Source organism: Lipomyces oligophaga (genome assembly GCF_038497815.1).
Source record: "Lipomyces oligophaga strain CBS 7107 unplaced genomic scaffold V1516scaffold_3, whole genome shotgun sequence".
Taxonomy (NCBI): Eukaryota; Fungi; Ascomycota; class Lipomycetes; order Lipomycetales; family Lipomycetaceae; genus Lipomyces; species [Lipomyces] oligophaga.
The window spans coordinates 233,100-254,982 of record NW_027117787.1 but is presented as its reverse complement, the minus strand read 5'-3'; the positions used below and the strand labels follow the sequence as shown (position 1 = coordinate 254,982).

General features: G+C 45.1%; 10 protein-coding genes across 10 annotated transcripts; 4 read left to right on the top strand and 6 right to left on the bottom strand.

Annotated features, from left to right (window-relative positions):
- Nucleotides 1-771: 771 nt before the first annotated feature.
- On the top strand, nt 772-3,298 carry V1516DRAFT_622860 (dipeptidyl peptidase IV N-terminal region-domain-containing protein; the record flags this gene model as incomplete). The annotated part of the gene is made up of 2 exons (XM_066919601.1): nt 772-1,311; nt 1,361-3,298. The coding sequence occupies 2 exons, from the start codon at nt 772-774 to the stop codon at nt 3,296-3,298; spliced, it is 2,478 nt and encodes an 825-aa protein (XP_066777848.1).
- Nucleotides 3,295-4,222, bottom strand: V1516DRAFT_690163 (cytochrome c oxidase subunit VIa-domain-containing protein). Its single transcript, XM_066923832.1, has 2 exons — nt 3,681-4,222; nt 3,295-3,546 (listed from the first exon to the last, which is right to left on the bottom strand). Exons 1-2 carry the CDS (start codon nt 4,022-4,024, stop codon nt 3,480-3,482), a joined length of 411 nt encoding a protein of 136 aa, XP_066777847.1. The 5' UTR covers nt 4,025-4,222; the 3' UTR covers nt 3,295-3,479.
- A 798-nt stretch (nt 4,223-5,020) lies between these two features.
- On the top strand, nt 5,021-6,847 carry V1516DRAFT_695148 (P-loop containing nucleoside triphosphate hydrolase protein; the record flags this gene model as incomplete). Its single annotated transcript, XM_066923977.1, has 3 exons — nt 5,021-5,031; nt 5,125-5,158; nt 5,282-6,847. 3 exons carry the CDS (start codon nt 5,021-5,023, stop codon nt 6,845-6,847), a joined length of 1,611 nt encoding a protein of 536 aa, XP_066777846.1.
- Nucleotides 6,848-7,371: 524 nt separating this feature from the next.
- Nucleotides 7,372-8,354, bottom strand: V1516DRAFT_690161 (uncharacterized protein). Its single transcript, XM_066923831.1, has 2 exons — nt 8,209-8,354; nt 7,372-8,135 (listed from the first exon to the last, which is right to left on the bottom strand). The coding sequence occupies exons 1-2, from the start codon at nt 8,258-8,260 to the stop codon at nt 7,615-7,617; spliced, it is 573 nt and encodes a 190-aa protein (XP_066777845.1). The 5' UTR covers nt 8,261-8,354; the 3' UTR covers nt 7,372-7,614.
- Nucleotides 8,355-8,832: 478 nt separating this feature from the next.
- On the top strand, nt 8,833-11,483 carry V1516DRAFT_672477 (Choline/Carnitine o-acyltransferase-domain-containing protein). The gene is made up of 2 exons (XM_066921754.1): nt 8,833-9,114; nt 9,195-11,483. Exons 1-2 carry the CDS (start codon nt 8,938-8,940, stop codon nt 11,448-11,450), a joined length of 2,433 nt encoding a protein of 810 aa, XP_066777844.1. The 5' UTR covers nt 8,833-8,937; the 3' UTR covers nt 11,451-11,483.
- Nucleotides 11,424-12,232, bottom strand: V1516DRAFT_635360 (uncharacterized protein). The gene is made up of 2 exons (XM_066920012.1): nt 12,037-12,232; nt 11,424-11,979 (listed from the first exon to the last, which is right to left on the bottom strand). The coding sequence occupies exons 1-2, from the start codon at nt 12,144-12,146 to the stop codon at nt 11,649-11,651; spliced, it is 441 nt and encodes a 146-aa protein (XP_066777843.1). The 5' UTR covers nt 12,147-12,232; the 3' UTR covers nt 11,424-11,648.
- A 246-nt stretch (nt 12,233-12,478) lies between these two features.
- V1516DRAFT_684654 (translocation protein Sec62-domain-containing protein) lies at nt 12,479-13,348 on the top strand (the record flags this gene model as incomplete). Its single annotated transcript, XM_066923574.1, has 1 exon — nt 12,479-13,348. One exon carries the CDS (start codon nt 12,479-12,481, stop codon nt 13,346-13,348), a length of 870 nt encoding a protein of 289 aa, XP_066777842.1.
- Nucleotides 13,349-13,387: 39 nt separating this feature from the next.
- V1516DRAFT_621900 (DHS-like NAD/FAD-binding domain-containing protein) lies at nt 13,388-14,365 on the bottom strand (the record flags this gene model as incomplete). The annotated part of the gene is made up of 1 exon (XM_066919552.1): nt 13,388-14,365. The coding sequence occupies one exon, from the start codon at nt 14,363-14,365 to the stop codon at nt 13,388-13,390; it is 978 nt and encodes a 325-aa protein (XP_066777841.1).
- Nucleotides 14,366-15,215: 850 nt separating this feature from the next.
- V1516DRAFT_616380 (uncharacterized protein) lies at nt 15,216-16,406 on the bottom strand (the record flags this gene model as incomplete). Its single annotated transcript, XM_066919343.1, has 1 exon — nt 15,216-16,406. A coding segment is annotated over one exon (1,191 nt), but the record flags the coding sequence as incomplete, so codon positions are not given.
- Nucleotides 16,407-18,858: 2,452 nt separating this feature from the next.
- Nucleotides 18,859-21,352, bottom strand: V1516DRAFT_241313 (Bestrophin, RFP-TM, chloride channel-domain-containing protein). Its single transcript, XM_066918786.1, has 2 exons — nt 21,244-21,352; nt 18,859-21,194 (listed from the first exon to the last, which is right to left on the bottom strand). The coding sequence occupies exon 2, from the start codon at nt 21,131-21,133 to the stop codon at nt 19,103-19,105; it is 2,031 nt and encodes a 676-aa protein (XP_066777839.1). The 5' UTR covers nt 21,134-21,194; nt 21,244-21,352; the 3' UTR covers nt 18,859-19,102.
- Between the last annotated feature and the right edge of the window lie 531 nt (nt 21,353-21,883).

Sequence of the window (21,883 nt, the reverse complement as noted above, 5' to 3'; positions counted from 1 at the left end):
AATAGCTGCGGCGCGTCCCGGCCCCTGTGCGTCGACAATCTCGAAATTGACAGAGATTGTCCCAGCCTCTCTTGCTCAATCAGTTCTTTCTTCCCAGTAGTTTGAAGCACAACTTTAACGCCTAGAAATTAGAGTGCCAAAGGAGTATTAAGAGCAGTAACAGAAGCAGAAATACTTACATTCTCTGTTATTGTTCTTGATATGGTCGCTTTTTCTGCTTCCGACATAGAGCAGAACGGTTCACGGCCAATTACACCTACCGCAGTGACAACTTCGCCTTCAGAGATATCACCTCCAAGTTCTATTCGGTCTCCATCAAAAAAGAAGACTGTGTCCACCTCTGTAGCCAGCACGGACATTCTTATTCCAAGTGAAACTACAGGTGTAGAGACGCTAAATTCAGAAACTGACCTCGCTCTGCGCCGACACTCTACAGACTCGACAGCTTCAACGACATCTGAGGTCTTTGAAAGTCTTGATTCTGCTTCAAACTCGTTGCAAGCTATAGGCTATCTTAATCGATCAGGCTCTCCGATTTCGGCCGCTTATAACGCATATCAAACCGCGGTAGGATCCGGTTCTGCTTCTCCTTATCAGAAGGAAACTCCTGCCGGGTCGAGCTCCAATCTTCTGAAAACAACAATGACCGGCGCATCGACTGCACAGAGTCGCGCGAGACGCGGCGAATCTGAAGGATTTTTGATGACTTCGACCGATCCATTTACCGAAAGTGATCCTGCTACTGATAATGATAGCTCATCCGTGACTGACATGGAGCCACTCAATCCCACTAGAACAACCGTTGCGTCGGCTGCTGCTGCGACCCTTAATAGTACATCAGTTGACTCCAACGCAGACGAAGAAGCTCTTATTGCCTCTGAGCAAGCAGAGCTCAAGCGGAAAAAATTCACCAAAAGAATATTTTTTGGCGCCATTGCCACTCTCGTCTTGCTATGGGTTATTGGGCTAATTATCTACCTAGTTGGTAATAGAGGAAATAACGAGACTGGTCCAAACCCTGCTAATGCAAAACCTATCGAGCTCCAGGACTACATGTCTGGCACTTTCCGTGCAAAGAGAATGTCTATTAATTGGCTTGATGACGGCATTGCCGGCCACGATGGCTTATATGCTGAGAACAACGACCAGGGAAAGCTGATCGTTGGCGACTATTCAGGAGCAACACTGACTCAGACAAAAACGCTGGTTGACTTCAGCAAATTTACTTATGAGAGTGAAACATATCATGTTCTTCATTCTTGGCCCGGAAAGGGATTAAAGAAGGTTTTGATGGCGACTGACTACACGAAAGTAAGTAATTATATCCACAGTACCTTGACACAGGTCTAACAGATACTAGAATTGGAGGCATTCATATTTTGCTAGGTATTGGATTTTTGATACGGATACAAAAGTTGTTGAGCCTTTGATTCCAGGTAATCTTTCAAAGGATGTACGGCTGGCATCTTGGAGTCCAAGTGGCGAGACAATCGCATATGTTCTGTACAACAATCTCTACATTCGTGATGTCAATGGAGGTGTTAAGCAAATCACAACGGATGGAGATAAGGATACTTTCTATGGAATTCCAGATTGGGTTTATGAGGAAGAAGTTTTTTCCGGTAATTCTGCACTCTGGTGGTCTGCCAGTGGTGAATATCTTGCGTTTTTACGTTCAAACGACTCTATGGTTCCTGAATATACCATCCCCTATTTCGAGCGGATACCAGTTGAAAACGACTCTTATCCTGATATGGTTGATCTTAAGTATCCCAAGGCTGGATATCCAAATCCAGTTGTTGAGCTCATGTTTTTGGACTTGAATAATTATGATGTATTTCTTCCTCGAGTCGACGATCCAAGAAATTTAAAGGATGATGATCGGCTGATCACTGAGGTTTTATGGACTGGTGAGAAGGTGCTTGTCCGTCAGACTAATCGAGAAAGTGATCTTCTTAAGATAGTTATTATTGATCCTAAAATGCGTTTGGGATCGGTTGTTCGTGAAGAGGATGTCTCGGGTGGTGACGGTGGTTGGTTTGAGGTCACCCATGATACAACCTACATTCCTGCCAATATATCTCAAGGACGTACTGAAGATGGATATATTGATACCGTGATTTTAAATGGGTTTAATCATTTAGCGTACTTTGAACCCATCGAAGCAGTTAAACCAAAGGTCATTTTGACAAGTGGGTCTTGGGAAGTAGTCGATGCCCCCTCAAGTGTTGATCTGACAACCGGTACTGTCTACTTCCTTGCAACTAAGAAGGATCCTACCGAGAGACATCTATATGCTGTTCAATTGGATGGTACAAATTTTAGAAGCGTAACTGATACAGCGAAAGATGGTTACTACAGCGTTTCATTTTCGACTGGAGGCGGATACGCACTGGTAACTTATAATGGTCCACAAGTTCCATGGCAAAAACTTTTGAGTACCCGTGACAACAACTGGGATATAATAGAGGAGAACATGGCTTTGAAAGAAACCCTTAAAGCCTACAAAGTCCCTGAGATGATATTTGAACAGGTCATGCTAGAAGAGGGAGTGGTTGCCAACACGTTCGAAATGCGACCAGCAGATTTTGACCCTGAACTTAAATATCCAGTTTTGTTTCATTTGTACCAAGGTCCTGGCAGTCAGACTGTTGACAAGCGGTTCACGATCGGTTTTGAGAGCCATGTGGCCAGCAAAATGAATGCCATCGTTGTCTCCGTAGATGGTCGCGGAACAGGTTTCATGGGTCGCGAATTTCGAGCTGTTGTTCGTGATAACCTAGGATACTGGGAATCTCACGACCAGATACTTGCAGCAAAGATCTGGGCGAACAAGCCGTACGTTGACGCAAGTAAAATCGCCATCTGGGGGTGGAGTTACGGCGGATACATGACTCTTAAGACACTTGAGCAAGACGGCGGCGAAACATTCAAATACGGCATGGCCGTCGCGCCAGTGACCGATTGGCACTACTACGATTCCATATACACAGAGCGGTATATGCACACGCCTGAGAATAATCCAGAAGGCTACTACAATTCGGCGATCCAGAATGTGACCGCTTTAAAAGATGTCCAGCGATTTCTGGTTATGCATGGTACTGGTGATGATAACGTCCATATCCAGCATACTCTAACAATGCTGGACAAATTCGACCTCAAAGGAGTCGAAAACTACGATTTGCATGTTTTCCCTGACTCAGACCATAGCATTAGCTTTCACAATGCCAACCAAATGGTATATGATCGACTCGATCAATGGTTGTCGAGGGCGTTTGCAGGACAATTTCTGGTTTGATGGCGAAATATAGAGTATATTCTTATAGAGAATAATGCAGTGAATTAATAGTAACAACAAAATTCGGAGGTTCCCAGAACGACTTAAACTCGAGCTTAATAGAAGGAGACTGCGAACTGTAGATACTGTAAACGAGACGGATCAAAGGAAATAAAGCGTACAATTATAGTTAAATTATAATTTAACGCTTATGGTGGTTAACGGCCGGGTTCCAAAAAAGCGTCTTATCGCCATCACCCCAGAAAAAACTAGAAAAAAGATCAGTTAGTATTCGCACAGTGATGGTAACAGAATTGAACACTAAACAGGTCGCAGTCCGATTGATTGAACTTATTTCGACAAAATCAAAACAACCAAGATAAGAACCGCTTTCTTCACTTACTCTTTGGCGCGAACATTCATGTAAGGAAGCTCAGCGGGAGCGTCGTCCTCGTTGAAGTGCTCATACTCGTGTTTGACGTGGGCAATATGCTCCGACTCCATCTTGTACGAACGAGCGCAAGCAATAACACAGAGAGGAATGGCGAGGAAGAAAGTGATCTTAGCCCAAGTGTTAGAAGTCTCGCCAGCATGATGCTGGACAGCCTCGAGTTGTTCACGGAAAGCCTTAGCTTTCTCTGGGTTGGGCACCCAGATCTTGTGGATACCCCGGCGAGAGTTACCGAGGAGAAGCGCAGTAGGACGCACTGCGGGACGCGCGAGAGTGCCACGGAATACAGCAGACATTATTTCAAAATGTAGGCTTGACTTTGAAGACAAACGACAGTTCAGAGCGTAAATTACGATAGAAATTCGGTAGCCTGAAATGTGTATCTGACTAGCTGAACTAAACGAAAGCTGATAGGTCTGCTTAATCTAAGCCTATAAAACGTGAGAGAAAAAGTGGTGATACCAGTCTCCCACTTAGTCGGACGAGTCTCCAAACTCAACTGACGGCGTCCGTCCGGCACCCGGAATGGCACGTCAAATTTCACGTGATATTCACGTGAGGATGAAATGCCTTCAGCCAATGGAAAATCAGAAGGATATATATTAAACAATTGTCGTAGATATGCCTCAACCGACGCGATGCAGACTTTTTACCCCAGCCAGCCAATAGAATCATGCGGTCGGCCGCTGCCGGAATCCGTGCTTAGTATTTCGCTGGGATTCTGAAATATTCGCGGGTCACTGTGTTGCCCCGGCGACGCCGCGAGTCGTTCCGCTAGTCAGTTCCAGCACCAGAATCGGCCTCGCGCTCGCTCACTCGCTGGGCTTTCTCTTCTCTTCCTTCTTCCTTCCTCTTTCTGCCCTCCTTTCCTGCTTCTCTCTTCACAGCTTGTTCCCCATTCATCCTCTCCTCTCTTATCCTTAGAAATGCTGTTCCGATCTGCAGTTCGCTCCGCCCGTGTCGGTGCTGCTTCCGTCTCTCGACGCGCTGTTCCTGCCGTACGTTTTTTTCTTTGATGTCCTTTTTTTTGCGTGCTCGAGTCCTTGTGCCCGCCTATACTTTGTGATCATCTAGTTTTTCTAGCTATCCTTGATTGTCTTCTATCGTGAAGGTTATTTTATTTTAGGATTACATTTTACGAATGATAGATCGAATCAATTATATAGCTTGTCAGGGCTCGTCAATTTTGCTGGCTTCCGATTCATCAAATCATCTTCACTCAACCTGCGATCCTTTGCGTTCTCTACTACTGTAGGCTCTATATGCCTTTTTTCTACTCAATTGCTTCCATTATGTCGCTTATGTATTCTATAATCAGCTTTTTTTGACTTTCAACTCTTATTTCATTTGGATTACACAATTTCGTGCTCAATTGATAACGTCTCCTACTTAAGAGACATATAGTTATATATGGTCCAGACCCTCGCTTGGTGTTTTCCGTTAATTTGATACCTTTGCCCTTCAAGAAGATAATCAGGATAGCTAGATTAGCTACGATTTTGAACTCGACATGTATTACTCATGCTTTTTCCTGAAAGCTAACCTGTTCATAGGTCCCCCGTGCTTCCCTTGTTCGCAGCTATGCTGAGGCTAAGGCTGGCCCTACTGAGGTCTCTTCTATCCTTGAGGAGAGAATAAGAGGTGCTTCTGCCGAGACAAACCTCGCTGAAACTGGCCGTGTCCTTTCCGTCGGTGATGGTATCGCTCGTGTCCATGGTCTTAACAACGTCCAGGCTGAGGAGCTCATCGAGTTTGCTTCCGGTGTCAAGGGTATGGCTCTCAATCTTGAAGCTGGTCAAGTCGGTGCTGTGCTTTTCGGTTCTGACCGTTCCGTCAAGGAGGGTGAGACCGTCAAGCGTACTGGAGAGATTGTCGATGTTGCCATCGGCCCTGGTCTTCTCGGACGTGTCGTTGATGCTCTTGGTCAGCCTATCGATGGTAAGGGACCCATCGAAACAGTCGGACGTTCCCGTGTGCAGGTCAAGGCCCCCGGTATTCTTCCTCGCCGTTCCGTCTTCGAGCCCATGCAGACTGGTCTTAAGGCTGTCGATGCCCTCGTACCCATTGGCCGTGGTCAACGTGAACTGATCATTGGTGATCGTCAGACTGGTAAAACTGCTGTTGCTCTTGATACCATTCTTAACCAGAAGAACTGGAACAACGGCTCTGATGAGTCTAAGAAGCTTTACTGCGTTTATGTTGCTGTTGGACAGAAGCGTTCTACTGTTGCTCAGCTCGTCCAGACTCTTGAGCAGCATGATGCTCTTAAGTACTCTATCATTGTTGCTGCTACTGCTTCAGAGGCTGCTCCTCTTCAGTACATTGCACCTTTCACTGCTGCTGCCATCGGTGAGTGGTTCCGTGACAACGGCCGTCATTCGCTTATCATCTATGACGATCTTTCTAAGCAGGCTGTTGCCTACCGTCAGATGTCTCTTCTCCTCCGTCGTCCTCCTGGTCGTGAGGCGTACCCCGGTGATGTTTTCTACCTGCATTCTCGTCTTCTCGAGCGTGCTGCTAAGATGTCTGAGAAGCATGGTGGTGGTTCCATGACTGCTCTTCCCGTTATTGAGACCCAGGGAGGTGATGTGTCTGCTTACATTCCTACCAATGTCATTTCCATCACTGATGGTCAGATTTTCTTGGAGGCTGAGCTTTTCTATAAGGGTATCCGACCAGCCATCAACGTCGGTCTTTCCGTCTCTCGTGTCGGCTCTGCTGCTCAGGTTAAGGCCATGAAGCAGGTCGCTGGTTCGCTCAAGCTTTTCTTGGCCCAGTACCGTGAAGTCGCTGCTTTCGCTCAGTTCGGTTCCGATCTTGATGCTTCTACTAAGCTCACTCTTTCTCGTGGTGAGCGTCTCACCCAGCTTCTCAAGCAGAAGCAATATTCTCCATTGTCTGTTGAGACTATGGTTCCTACCATCTATGCAGGTGTTAACGGTTACCTTGACAAGGTTCCTTTGGAGAAGGTTGAGGAGTATGAGACTGAGTTGGCTGCTTATCTTAAGACAAATGAGCCTGAGTTCCTTGCTGAGCTTTCTGCTAAGGGTGAGTTATCTAAGGAGGCCCTTGCCACTTTGAAGAAGGCTACTGAGTCTTTCACTGCTACCTTTGCTTAAGTTGATTATGAATGAGAGGTAGTTTTTAAGTTTTGCTCTCTCTTTTTGGAAAAATTTATTCTTGTCTCTTAGTCTGCATTTATAATTTATTAGACTTTCTTATTATTTATGTTGTGCACTTTAACAGATGAAGCTGTGGGTCCAGACCTTTGAAGGGAAATAAAACAGAAATTATTAAAATTTATTAATGAACGTGACCAGATCGATTGAAATTGAGATGGTAGTGTGAAGTAGCCGTATGGAGATTAAGTATTGAAAGATTGAAATATTATTTCATGGGTTAGTACGAAGACAGAGTGGCTAGCATGGAGAATTAGACGAAAGTATCTTTGAAATATAACTTACCGTGAGAGATAAATCTTAACAAGGAGGAGTAGGTTGCAGCTGTCTAGTCAATCAGAAGTAGTGAAATCGAGGATGTGAACTGACTTAGGTCAAAGAAAAGATAGATATTCGAGCCGCTATGGGCCAAGTAATTATTTAAGCATCAACAAACTAAGATAGATAAGAGATGAAGTAATTAATAATGGAAAATAATGTATTTGAGCAGTGAAAACTAAAACACTGAAACACGAAGTCCTGCATGAGAATCAGAGAGATTGGCGATTGTCAAGCGGAGGTTGCAGTATGACAAAATGTTATTGATAAAAAATTTTCGCCTTTAGCCGAAGAATAACAGAAATTTAAGCATAATACTATTTCAGCATATAAAAAAGCAAAGCTATCAGTTGCGCACAAAAGAAAACTTGATATTAGCAAAATATTGCTTAAGAACTTTTTTGCAGTCCAGGTTGCGCTTTAAACTTCTCGATTTCAAGTTTAACTCTCGCTACCAATTTTTCATGAAACTCAGGCCGGAAACCGAACATGAATACAAACTCGTAAACGACAAAAAAAGGAGCCAGAACCAGGGCTTGAACTAGATTGTCTAGCAAAGCTGGCGCCCGCTTTTCAAATACGCCATGACCTACGAACTGAGCGATCCAGCAGATGACAAATAAGACTCCGGCGGTATACACAACAGTGGAACCGTACTTGTCGATTAGATTCGTTGAGATGTATGGAATCGAGAGAATGAAAGGAGCCACGATGCCGCCTACGATGGGATCGAGAAAAACGTAGAATAGCGCATAGCCAATCGCACCGAAGGTGCCGAGGTTTAGATAATGGTTTAAACCAGAAGTCGCAAATAGTGGCACAAGGGGACCAGTTGTACAGACTAAAATAATTGTCGTGATAAAAATCAAAGGCACACAAAGTATATGAATCAGCACATTCACTTTATCAGCTGCAGTTTGCTACAGTCAGTCTACCATTGAAGCTGAGGAGCCGGATGACCAGCCGATCATACAAGTACGTACAATGATAAGCCATATAAAAGGTTAACTGATCTTCCAGATTGAATACTGCCATGGTAATAAATAATTCAATATTTAAACGTAAATATGCTTCTGGCTCCTAATAAGTTCACAAGTTTTTGAATACTTATTGACTAGATAAGCGAAGGGTTCGGCCCGCTTTCCAGATTCAACTTCTACTGAGCGATGCCAGGTACAGAGTAGTAGAGTGGGAGCAAAAGTCACGAGTTGCTGGGTCATCTGATCGGAGACCAGGATGACGTCGACAGAACGCCAGCTTTGGAGAAAGTATCTGCATACTGGCAAAAGCAGCTAAACGATATCTACGTGTTTTCCCGGCATAAGAAAATTAAAATAAAATTATTTAATGTTGAACATGGCGATCTAACATGTTAAGTATAATTACATAAGCTTGTTTCCGATTCGCCAGCTCCGATGAACCGCCGGAAATTTTGCTACCGTTTCCCCGCAGAATCAAGATATAGGCAGACCTGAGCCGCAGTTCCATTTCTCCGCGAGCTTCCGGGAAAGTATAATGGCGATGTGAAAAGCTCGAGCTATTAACCTACCCGAGGTGATTTGCTCAGAATTTCCGGTGGGCCATAGTGTTTCGGGTCCGAAAACGTGCTATTGTTCTGCGCCGTCGGTCGTCTGGCGCGACTGTTCCCCAGGTTTTCCACTATAAAGACGACCGGATCCTCCCCTCCGACCGCAACTGGGGAGTTTTTACTCATGGCTAAACTAGAGATCGCATCGTCTTGCAAAATGCCTTCACGTACTTCTTCGGCCTCAAACCTGACTACCTCGACCGGAATAACGTTTGCGGGCCAAGACAAGTTGCAAAAACTTCCAATTCCTCCACTTGAAGATACTATAGAACGTTATCTGGATAGCGTTCGTCCGCTTGAGGTACGATTTACTGATTTACTGCTTTTGATCCGATGGTCTATCTTACTGCTGTTTCCTAGAGATTTAACATACCTTTCTAGACTAGTGCTGAGTTTGAAGAAACAAGAGCTGCAGCTTACGAGTTTCTTGAACACCAAGGTCCTGCTCTACAGCAACGGCTCATTGAATATGCTTCATCTAGATCATCCTATATCGAGCAATTCTGGTACGATTCTTATCTTAACTACGACAACCCTGTAGTGCTCAATCTGAACCCGTTTTTCCTTCTTGAAGATGATCCTGCTCCCTCCCACCATAACCAGGTGAATCGAGCTGCCTCTCTAGTTGTTTCCATGCTCGCGTTTGTCCGGGCTGTTCGACGCGAGGAGCTTCCGCCAGACAATGTTCGTAATACTCCTTTGTGCATGTATCAATACTCGCGTATATTTGGCACAGCAAGAATCTCAACGCAGACTGGATGTGTGATGCAGTCTGACTATTCGTCTAAGCATATTGTTGTTATGGCACGGTCCCAGTTTTACTGGTTTGATGTGTTGGATGACAACTCGGATTTAATTATGACTGAATCAGATCTAGCACAAAACTTTGCCGCTATTGTGGCAGATGCACAGAACACACCAGTTACAGAGGCCGCCAAGGGTGCCGTTGGTGTTCTGACGACCGAAAATCGCAGAATCTGGGCAACTCTTCGTGACACCTTGTCTCGAGATCCCGCTGAAAGTGAAGACATCTCTAATTCAAACAACAATCGGGAATGCCTCCACATCATTGATTCCGCACTATTTATTGTTTGTCTCGACTATTCTGAGCCAGAAACACCATCCGAGTTAGCTATGAACATGCTCTGCGGAACAAATGTGATCGACAAGGGCGTGCAAGTTGGTACTTGTACTAACAGATGGTACGACAAGCTACAAGTTATAGTGACGAAGAACGGGAGAGCGGGAATTAATTTTGAGCATACTGGTGTTGACGGTCACACAATTTTGCGATTTGTATCCGATATATATACAGATACAATTCTGCGTTTTGCTCGGTCAATCAATGGCAAGGCACCTAGTTTATGGGCAAGCGAATCTCCGGATCCAGCGAAACGTGATCCTAACTCTTTTGGCAATGTCAACACGACTCCTCGCAAACTCGAATGGACCATGATTCCTGAACTTTCACTTGCACTCCGGTTTGCAGAGACCAGGTTAGCGGATCTGATTCATCAAAATGAATTTGAAGTTCTCGAGTTCAGCTCTTATGGAATGGATTTCATCAAATCAGCCGGCTTTTCTCCAGACGCATTTGTTCAAATGGCATTTCAAGCAGCGTATTATGCGCTTTACGGAAAATCAGAGTGCACATATGAGCCTGCAATGACGAAATATTTTCTTCATGGACGCACGGAAGCTATTCGCTCGGTTTCGGACGAGTCCGTAGCGTTTGTTCGCAAATTTTGCGAAGATGCCCCTGCTAAAGCTAAACTAGACTACCTACGTTTAGCTTGTGAAAAACATGTTGCAACGACGAAGATGTGTTCCAAAGGTCTTGGCCAGGATCGACATCTGTATGCCTTGTACTGTATTCATCAAAGACTAGCTCTGGAAGAAAGTGTTGCAGAAGAAGTTAGTTCGGAAACGTCAAATACTTCCTCAGCAAAGACAACTTTAGAGATGCCGGCAATTTTCGCGGATGCGGGCTGGGAGAAACTCAACACGACAATCATTAGCACAAGTAACTGTGGTAACGCGTCTCTACGACTGTTTGGATTCGGACCTACTTCACAGGATGGATTTGGGATTGGATATATTATCAAGAACGACGGAATATCGGTCTGCGCATCGTCCAAGCACCGCCAAACTCGGCGATATCTCGATACTTTATCAAACTATTTGCTTGAAGTCCGAAATTTGATCCGCACAACTGAATCGCGACGACTGGCAATGACAAGAGCGCGAAGCCCTGTTCGACCAACTTCTGAGCGTAGTAAGAGTGGGCGGAAAGTCAAGGGACATCATGCTTCAGCAGCTGCGACCGAAAAGGAAGATGCCAACGACGCCGGTGATATGTTGGGCGGATACGGATATTTTGATATGGGCGAAATGGAATTGTTACTTCGCGATCGAGATGTAGCTGGAACTGGTGTGTCGTCTGTGGTTACTTCCGGAGCGACAACACCAACGACCTCATATGATGATAATCCGTTGTACCTGAAGAATGGGCTTGCCAAATTAACGTCAGCTGAGTCACTTGCAAGAGCGCAGCAGCATGGAAAAGGTCACCGCCATCAATATCTTGACCGTCAGCGACGGGAGATTGGCCGCAAGTTGCGTTTAGTTGATATTTGAGTTTGTGTTTTCCAATATATTTATTTCATTTGACATGCATTATCAGTAGACCATAAGCGCAGCAAAAGGCAAAAAAGAATCATCAAGGTACTCATTGAAAGCGTAACATATGCGGAACAAGCGGACTATAATACAACTGTGAGGAGAGAAAAAATGAGAACATATACGAAAAAGTATGAAATAAAATGGAGATTATTATCAGATCAATCTAAATTTTGCGACTCCACAAGGTAACTTGAACTCATGAACAGGTTGGACCGAGGCTGAGTGGTTATCACTGTCACTTGTAAGTACTACCGGGCTGGTCAACTTGCGAACCAGCCCAGAGAAAGTCATGAAATAAGGACTTCTTGCAAATAATGAATCGGTCATGAGTTTCTCATAGACATATGTTGCGTTCGAGGCCAGTTCTGGCGGTAGAAACAAATTCGGAAGAAATAGGTTACCATGATTGAAATCAAAGTAGCAATGGTCATTAAAATGACATGAAGTCGTGAACAAAGCCAGCAAGACTAGAGAACAGTATATACTACCAGTAGCATTGTAAGCATTGGAATAAAAGGAGTGCAAGAAACCGTCTACTCACCAGGGTCGATAGGTGATAAACATGGAAATTACAAAAAGAACCAAAAACACAGGCGAGAGTCCTGCGGTGGGGATCACCAGCAACGGTAAAAAGTATCGCAGACAATACATGTAGGAAGTCTATTTCTGCAAGATTATCTGAAGTGTTGCACGTTTATGATCATACCTTTCACAGTCGTCGTTTTACGACCGCATCTTCGAGCGAGGGATTGCTAGATATCCTTCTGAGTTGGCTTCCCCATATTCCAAGTACTCGTAGCATCACGTGGACTATCAGGTGCCGTAGAGTTCGATTTGTCCACGTATAACTATAACCGAGATTCATTGACGCGTCGGTCGAGTGAAATTCTTGACTTGCAAATTTGGTTGATTTGGTATTTTTATAGTAGCTATTAGCTGCTATATTTTTCGGTTTTATATTAACTGCGCTCTAGTGCTACAGAATGAGCGCGCCAGTGAACGCACATCAGCAGCAGCAGCAACAGGCAGGTCCTCCTGCACCATCAGCAGAAGCGCTTGCAATTGCCAAATTTCTCCGCCACAATGATACATTGAAAATGCGGCAAGGCGTACTGAATGGAAAGCGAGCAGATTTCTTCAGATGTAAGCGTGGATTACGAGCGCTGTTGTCGCCTGCGTATGTGAAGGCGCAGAAGAAATCCAAAGGAGTGCTTCCAGAAATAACCAACGAAGACGAAGCAGCAAACGCGTTTCGAAAATTACCTTTGAATTCGATAGCAATCCGAGTCGAAAAATTTACCCGTAAAACGGTTGCAGATAAGCTTGCCAAAGACCCAAAAGCTCAAGTCCCGCAGCCAGAGCAATTGTCGAAAACTAAAGGTGTTCCTACACTTGGATTTGTTCGGGAGCAACTGGTCACATCGGATATAGAGGACCTTTACTACGTCTGGTTATGGGACAAAATGCCGTTGTCGACCTATCTTTATGCGGGCTTGATTGCAGCGGCAATATTTGCAGTTATTCTGTTCCCTCTCTGGCCGCCAATCATGCGTTTAGGTGTCTGGTATTTGTCCGTCGGCTTGTTAGGATTACTCGGATTGTTTTTTGCTATGGCCATCTTTAGACTGATTTTATTTGGAGTCACATATTTCGTAGTATCTCCGGGACTATGGATTTTTCCGAACCTGTTTGAAGATGTCGGATTTGTCGACAGCTTTATTCCACTATACGCATGGAACATCAAGCCAGAGAAAGGAAAGAAAAGGGAAAAAGTTTCGGCTACTAAGTCTGTGGTTGTAGAGGAACCAGAGGACGATGAGCCTGTCGAAGAATTGAGTATGGAGAAAAAATAATTGCTAAAGATAGTCATTTTCATATATTCTTACTAAAAATCATGCCTTTGCTTTTTCAATCACAGGATCCACTGTCGAAATTTCCAATTCTGTGAGTTCTTTAGTGATTTTCGCAACCTCGCCGCTATCTTCAATCTTAATTTCCTCTTTTAGTTGGATTTTCTGTACTATGATATTCTTCGTTTCTGTGTTTTTCACAGTCTCCTGAATCGACTTTCCAACCTTGTTCCACAGTTGCTCCAATTCGTTATCCCATCCCGCTAGCTCGGCGAGTTCTTTCGCACCGGCGTCACAAGGGCCTATCCGTACTACATCAGTAGATCTTTTCCCAAAATCACCAACTTTTTCCAGATTGAATAGCACTCTAGGGCAATCAACCTGGGCTGGCAAACTCGCAAATGGATGGACCTGTAATGACGTGCCAGCAACAAGGACCAGATCTGCAGCCGCCAAATCGTCCGGTAAAAGTTTGAAAAACCGCGGTGGCAGGTTTTCGCCAAAAAACACGATATCCGGCTTTACATATCCGCCACAATGACCACATTTTGGAATCTCATGCTTGTCCATAAATGCTTCCAGGTCTACTTTTGACATCTCCTCGTGGCAGTCAATGCAATGGTTCGCTGCAAATGAGCCGTGCGCATATACTACTTTCTCATGATCGACACCAGCAATCTCCTCAAGCGTATCAATATTCTGCGTGTAGACTCTTCTCAGAGCACCGTGATTTTCCAACACTTTGATGAAGGAATGGAATATCGTCGGTTTGAACTGGCCAGGATATAGTTCGTGCGCAAGCGTATAGAACGCTTTCGGTTTCTTTCGAAAGTAGTCAATATCGAAAACCGCCTCCGCGTATGGTAACTTCAGTCGACTCAGATTATGATATAAGCCGGTCTCCGGAGATCGGAAATCAGGAATGCCAGCTGAAGTAGATATACCGGCTCCTACCATCACTACAACGTTCTTAATCAATCCCTGCTTCAGCTCTGTTGCTACCGTGCTTAGGGTCCTCATTCCTCCGGTACTGGCGCTGCTGCTTCCGATTTTTAAGCTCTTGGCTCCTCCTTTAACCATTCCTACTAGTTGTTGAAATATACTCTGAATTGTCGTCAATTCGTATTTTTCTATTTCGGATTTTCCTATCAGTCTGCGCTAACCTTCCAATTTTCAAACTATCAATCAACAGATTCAATTATTAGAGCCTCAATCTCCATTACTTTACTCCTTCCGATGAAAGTATCGCCGCATGTATAATCCCAATCTTTCGGCATACGCACACAGACCCACACTATCAACAAACTATATTTATCCTACCTAAAATCTATGTTACTACACCTCTCTCATCATACATAAAAACGAGACAAATGATAAGAATGTAATCAAAATTAAAACCAAATCACTACTCAAACAAAGTATGCAGCCAACGCCGAAACACATCGTCCGCATAAAGAAAAAAACACCACTTGACCAATTTGACAAGACGCCTGCAAATAAAAATTAAGTATCACATAAAAAGCATCCCAAATAATTATGATCAAAATTGATCACGGAAATTCTAAAATATTAATGTTGAACGCCATGTAAATGAATTCAATAAACAAAATTAAACAACACATGAGCATTGCTGGTAGGTCTCATCCAGCTTTGCAAGACGCTTAGGTCCAAGACCGATAACATCTCTTCTATTAGAGTCCCAGTTCCAAGATATTGACATCTCGTTGATCGACGGAAACAAATCGCGATGAAGTAGCTCAGCTCTTGCTGCACCAATTTTCTGCGCAGCCGTAGAACAATCAGATACAGACAGAGATAGAGAGTCCAAACTCGTTGTGGAACCAGCAGCATCAGTAATCGATGAATGAGGGCGGCGATCGATATCTGCGAAAGTCCAAACGCCTTGCCGACCAATATCAGTCTCTCCGCCATGGTTAATATCACGTCTGTCTACCACAGCAAGACTGGGAGCTTCAATTAATACGCGCCCGAGCTGGGCATCATTATCATGAACATATGCAATAATGGCATCGTTAAGAGCACGCACATTTTCAAAACCTCCACAGACGCGAAGCTGCGATAAATGAATAGTGAGCGACGGGACGTGGAGATTGTTGAAGAAACTAGGACACAGCGAGCATCCGCCGGAAATTGAAAGATACTCCAAAGAATTTCGTAAGGATGGAGCAAGGAACGAGCAAATATGGTGGTTTGGAGAAAGGATGCGCGAAGCACAATCGATCGAAAGAGCACGCAGATTCTTGAACATCGACAACAACGGATGGTGTGAGCTTGTAGGATAAGGAAAAACTTTGATAGTCTTGAGATCCAAAAGCTCGACGTTCGGGAATAGCGGCGCAAATGCATCCATGTCTTGCATGGACCAGCAAATGTTTTCGAGCGAAAGATTGCGAACATGAAGAAACGGCTTGGAGTTGACTAGAGAAGGACTATCTACAGCCAAAGGATCGATAACACAATTTGCAACTCGAACATCTGTCAGATAAGGGCAGCGAGCTAGGACGGGGAACCAAACTCTCGAGAAATTGCGGCCGCGCCGCCATCCTGAATAATAAGACCATGAAAAGCGTCTTAAGGACTGTAAAGCTACAGCAGAAGCTGGAAACAGATGCTCCCAATCCTTGCGAGAAATATCGTTAAGATTTTCGAGAACAAGAGTGTGAATGTTCGGACAAAGATGCAAAATGGTCGGCAAGTGAGCTAAAATTGGAGTCATATCCGATGGGAGATAGCCAGACGGAGCCCGTGGAGTGAATTCACCCGGCGCAGTGTAGGAAAAAGACCTGATCAAAGGAGCTATGGAAGAGGTAGAAGTGAGAAGAGTAGAAACCAGCTTGTCGAATGACCGAGGATTATGAAGGGAAACATGATAGTACAAGAAACGATTGACATGATCGCACATCTTCAGCGAGACCCGTCCAAGAGGCAAGATACGTTCGCGACTGGAGGTATGATTGTGAGTAATAACATGGCCAAAAATGATGTCGAGCACGGAAGCAGGTAGAGATTCGAGGGTGGGAGGAGCTCTGTAGGATTCCGGGAGGCAAATGCACGAAGCGGAGTCGGAGAAAGAGCAGGAACAGGACGAGGAAGCGGTTGTAGACACGGTGGCACATGAGGATTCAGAAGAGATGGAGGAGTAGTGAGAGGCTTCGATCGCAAAGTTTGGCTGATCATAATGATAACTTTGAGTTGAGGAGGAAAGAAGATCGGTATCGACAGAGTAGAGCGAGCTGGTGAGTGAAACTGGAGGGGAGGGAGGAAGGGAACGGTCTGAGGAAGAGGAAGTGAAATCCGTGGAGATGCTCAAGCTCTTTGCAGACGGAGGATGATGAAAATGCTCGTGGTGATGCTGACGATGTTGCTGGAGATGTTGGTATTGTTGAAGATGTTGATGATGTTGGTATTGTTGATGATGTTGGTGTTGCTGGAGATGTGGGTGATGTTGGTGATGTTGGTGGTGTTGGTGGTGTTCGCGATGCTGGAGATGTTGCTGCGGTTGGTGATGCTGCTGATGCTGCTGATGATGCTGATGGTGATGCTGGAGGCGATGTTGTTGCGAGGAGATTTCGTCGGACATATTGGTTAGTGGATGTCCGAGATAGCTGGTGAAATCAGAACGATTATTGTGGAGCGTCTGCGAGTCCGTCATATTGCAGACCTAGGATAGGAGAAAGTCCAGACAAAGACAGGCGAGCTGCAGAAGAATGCACACTGATTGAGACGAGACGAGATTCGGCGACGCGCCAGCCAAATATCCAAAAAGCCGACGATCGCTGAGGAAAGACTGACGAGATGAAGGAGATGATGGACTTGGAGGGAAGAAGAACGACGATGGAGAGACCAAGGGAAGAAAAAGATAGAAGGGACGGTCTGGTTAGGCAATAGTAGCTCCCACGCGCCATTTTGTTCTCCCCGGGCGAGCTCGTTCTCTCGGAGGCCGACCACCACACCACAGGCCGACGCCTCCACACTCAATAGCCAGCAGCCGGCCAGCAACCAACAGCGCCTGGAAACCGGACGTAGCAGTGGCTCGCCAGCCATCACTAAGCTTGTGGACGCACCAAATGCTGTCTTGCAGATTACACTCAAACGAGATAAAACCCTAAGAGAAACTCTCGTCCGGGAACGCTAGGACCCTTATGGCACTAGTCTACTTGTGGAAGTCGTACTGGGGACGGATGACCTCATATGTGGGTTCTCAGCGGAAAGCCGCTGACGTACTTGACACCAGCGGCGAGCGCTGTTAGAACTTACTTTTGTACTGGCTGGAGGCGCTCCCATTGACCTGCGTGCGACAGCCACGCGGTAGGAAGACGCTGCTCTACAGAGCACCGAATGGTCACCCCGGTAAAAATTTCTCTGCGGAACGCAGAGAAATTTTTACCGGGGTTGACAGCATCGAGATACTCCGTTGAGCAAGTAGAGCAAATGTAAATATTCTTTCTGTTCCATACAAATTTACTGCGATTATGGCATTGCAATGTGTGTCTAATCAAGGACCGGTCGCTACATCGGAACTAGAGTCTGTCTGACACAGGGACTGATCTGACCGCCGTAACAACTGATTGGTAATACCGCACTGTTGCCTAGCTTTTTACCCATCGGTTGGTAGTGGCATTGGCATTGGCATTGCTTTCGCCCTGCCTCCTGCTTGCCATCTATTTTGTCTCTCGTCTTTGCTTCCCTTGTTGATTGTCTTGTTTTCGGCCTACGATGGCAATTCTCGCTTAACAGGTCCAAGCTACTAGTTACTAGTAGCCATCCAACACAGTCCAGCTTGTCAGCTAGTTGTCAGCTAACCAGCAAGTCAGCTAGTCTTGCCGGCTCTAGCTGCTCTTGCTGCTGCTATAACTCCTATAGCTCCTACTCAAATTCTACGCCGTACGTCGAAAATAAAATGCCCTGTGTCGCCGTAGTTGGCCTCTCTTTCTGCCGGACGTATTATTCTCCATTAGTAAGCCTCTAATTAGCACCGCCAGAACAAACCTCTCCGTTCCCACTCAAGTTCCCCTTCGCTCGGCCAATAGCCAGCAGTCAGTCGCTTTCGTTTGTTTTTCCACAGTCACACTACCAAGAACTATCTTCTGCTATGGCATCAGAACTCTATAAAAACTCTGTTTTTGATATGAAAGAGATATCCATTCCGATATCCACTTCCTCGGAACTGCCTAACTGTCGGCATCGCTATCCTACCTCCATTGCCACAACTGTTGGTATCTGTGTCCATGCCTCATTAATTATCTGAGGCATCTGTCGAGCTGCAGTCGCACCTGCAGCGGCACCGGCACCGGCCCCTCTCTGCTATTTTTCATCATTTCTGCAACTTCATCTCGGCCTTCTCGTCCCGATGGTCCAACCGTCCGGCTACCGACAAGTCTGCTATCCCATCTCTACGTAAATCCCGGTTTCCCCGTTAATTGCTGGCCCGCTGTAGACGCTATAGATACATTTAATCTTCCGTCTGCTAAATTTATCACTGCTGTCAATCGCTCCAAAAGCGTCTAAACTCGTCTACAAGGATTAATCAACTCGTTAAAGCTCTTCTGCCCACCACCGCAGTTGGACAAAATAAACAAAAAATTTTATTTGAGACCCTAAATGCAAATTACATTACCGTCTGTCCAAGACCTGTGATACCGTTTCTGCACCCGCACTGTATCCGCACTGTATCCGCACTGCATCCTCGTTCTCCAACGAGTGTACAACAACTAAATACAAACCCAATACAGATTTCTACTTAGCAGACGACAATGTCGTCGTTACTGTTGCCGACCGCGACCGGCTCCTTTCCGATTTCAGTGATTCCGCATACATCTCAACGGATTTTCGGACTTCGCCTGTGCCCATCTCCAGGTCCTGTAATTCTGTCTCCATAATGGTCATGGGCAGCCGAGGAAGTCGCTCTTCTGCACGCTTCACGGCGTCCTCCGTCGGCTTCGTAGTCGTATCTTCCTCTCCGATCTCCAGCTCCTCGCTATTCTCACCTGCATTTCCTGCTTCTTCAACTATTATCCCCGGCGACGTTCTCAAGGTCGTCTTCTGCGGCCGCTTCTGCGCCTTGGTTGTTGATCCTGCGGCTGTTCGCCGATATTGGTCGCGATCAACAAACGACACCGACGGGTCTTCAATCATTTGCTGAAGAACAAGCATTATGTCGGCATAGTCTAACTTATCAATAACATCCGAAAAGTTTCCTGTATAAATAGGCTCCAGAGGTGTGTTTTGCGCATCCCGCATCCATTCAAAAGGATCCGAGTACGGAAGATTAGACATCAGCATTGACACTTCTACAGCAAGATGCTGGCAATATCGGTCAAGATCCAGATCATTCGGATCATATCCAAACGGATCTTCAATCTCTAGTCCAATAGCCGCAAATCCAAGAATAACATATCCGGCAATAATCGTACCGGGAATAGCTACCCATTCTAGTGTAGTGACCAGTTGAAATGGAAGAAGCATCACAAAAATCCAGGCCAGCTGGTTGCAGATAATGTTGTACGCAAGCGGCAACGGAGTGCGCAAAATTCGTTCCGTGTTGGTCAATACCTCGGTCAAATTGTTTGGAATCGCAGCAAAAGTCGAAAACGAAGGCGTCTTACCCACATCTACCCGATCGACCAGGTCCCGCTGAAAGTAAGCTATATAATTGAGAATCTCGAGAGGTAGGTTGCCATGGATAACTGTAGATTGACTAATCCGGTCTGCTCGATCAAAAAGATAATCGGCAAGTCTAGGATTGTTATTGTGAAGCTTGTGTGCTTCCTCCCGTTTCTCAGAGGATGATCCCAGCAAGTCCTCGATATCGCTTGCTGCTCGCGCTTGGCTTCTGAACTTTACTTGACTCTCATTGAGATTTTTGTCAAGTTCTATACCAGCAGCCTGAGCGACTCCTGAAAAATCTTGTTTCACCTCCTGCATACTTTGCCGTTTTTCCACTTTGACTTCTTGGGCACTCCGTTCTTCATCTCGAAATTTTCGTTCTCGCTCTTTCATCAGACTTCGTTTACGGGCAAATGTGGGTAAATATTTCACGTAGGGCTCTAAATCCTCGTAATCGATCCCAAGTTCTTCGCGTAAATGATGTTTTAGCGCGAAGGCAAAACCTACCATAAGCTTCAGAACCGTCACTTTGTGCAGTAGGTCTTCTGCTTCTCTCCCCTGTCTGATAGGCACATTGACCCACACATACCGAGCATAATTCCGTACATTTGTAGTCAGAGTGGCCCATAATTTTCTCCCTTCATTATACCGTTCATAGGCCGTGTTGACTCGAACAGAAAGAGCGAGCGAGGTAACAAAAGCAAGAACAGTAATGAGAACCGAAGAAACGGCGAGCGTCTGTTTGAGAAGAGAGATACAGACAATTAGTGTAGCCCATGCAGAAACAAGAACTAGCTGTGGAACTAGTGACCAAAATATGCTACCACGGAAACGAAGTGCATAAGGAATAGACGAACGTGAAAAAGGGTCATCGTGAACTTTTGAATGAAAAAATTGATTCAGTTCATCTTCTAATATAGCATTTTTAAGAAGAAAGGTTCGTCCACCTTTCTCCTTAAGTCCGTCCGCAAACTTTCCTGAAGTCCGGTCCCTTTGAGTACTATCTATGCTATAAACGTGCTTCTTATCACCCGTCGAAGTCGATTCAATGGTACTCGACGGAGCCATACTCGAATCAGTCATAGAATGAAGGTAGCCCACTGTGGAGACACGCGCAAGAATCCCGCGACGGTCAGTTGATTTGATGCGATTCATATCCATGATGAATATCTTGACCTCTAAAATATCTTCTGCGAATATGTTGTGTATAACTAGGTTCGAACTTTCAACTTGTTAGCTGTTATGATACGCGACCGCGCAACTAAACACACCTAAAAAACTACCGGTCAAAACTGACATCCCTGAACAAATGGTCAACTAATTATATACACGCTCTCGGTCATAGAATCTCGAACAGTTCAGCATTAGTATAAGATCTATTGGAGAATTCGTATTGGTAGACAAACTAAAGATCAGAGGGGAAAGAAGCTGACAGCCGCAGTATTGATTCATTCAGCGAGAAGCGTACGCTGGGACCTCAATCCAGGCGATTTGGCAGGAGATGGTCTCGTGCTCACAGAATCAATTCAAACTTGGCAGATTTATAGAATATGATAGGAATAAGCATTTGTGGCCAAAGATTTATTGTTCCTAAAAGTTATGCAATTGACGATTTGGAGACAAAGCTCAAAGTGCAAGATTTCCAGCTTGAAGAATTACTGGGTTTACTCAGTCGGGAGAACAAAGAGCATGAAATAAAATACACAATAGACGTTGAGAGAGCCATTGGCTTTCAGACAGACACAAATCGTTCTCATGTTTCAATTACTCACATATTAATGTCTTTGTTTCACTCACATACCCCCGCACTCTTTCTCTCTCTCCCAAAAGTGCACCCTGGTTTCTGTATTCCCTCTGTTAAGCTAGTTTTGAATTGCTGAACTTTTCGGCGAATCCCCTAGCTAATTAAGA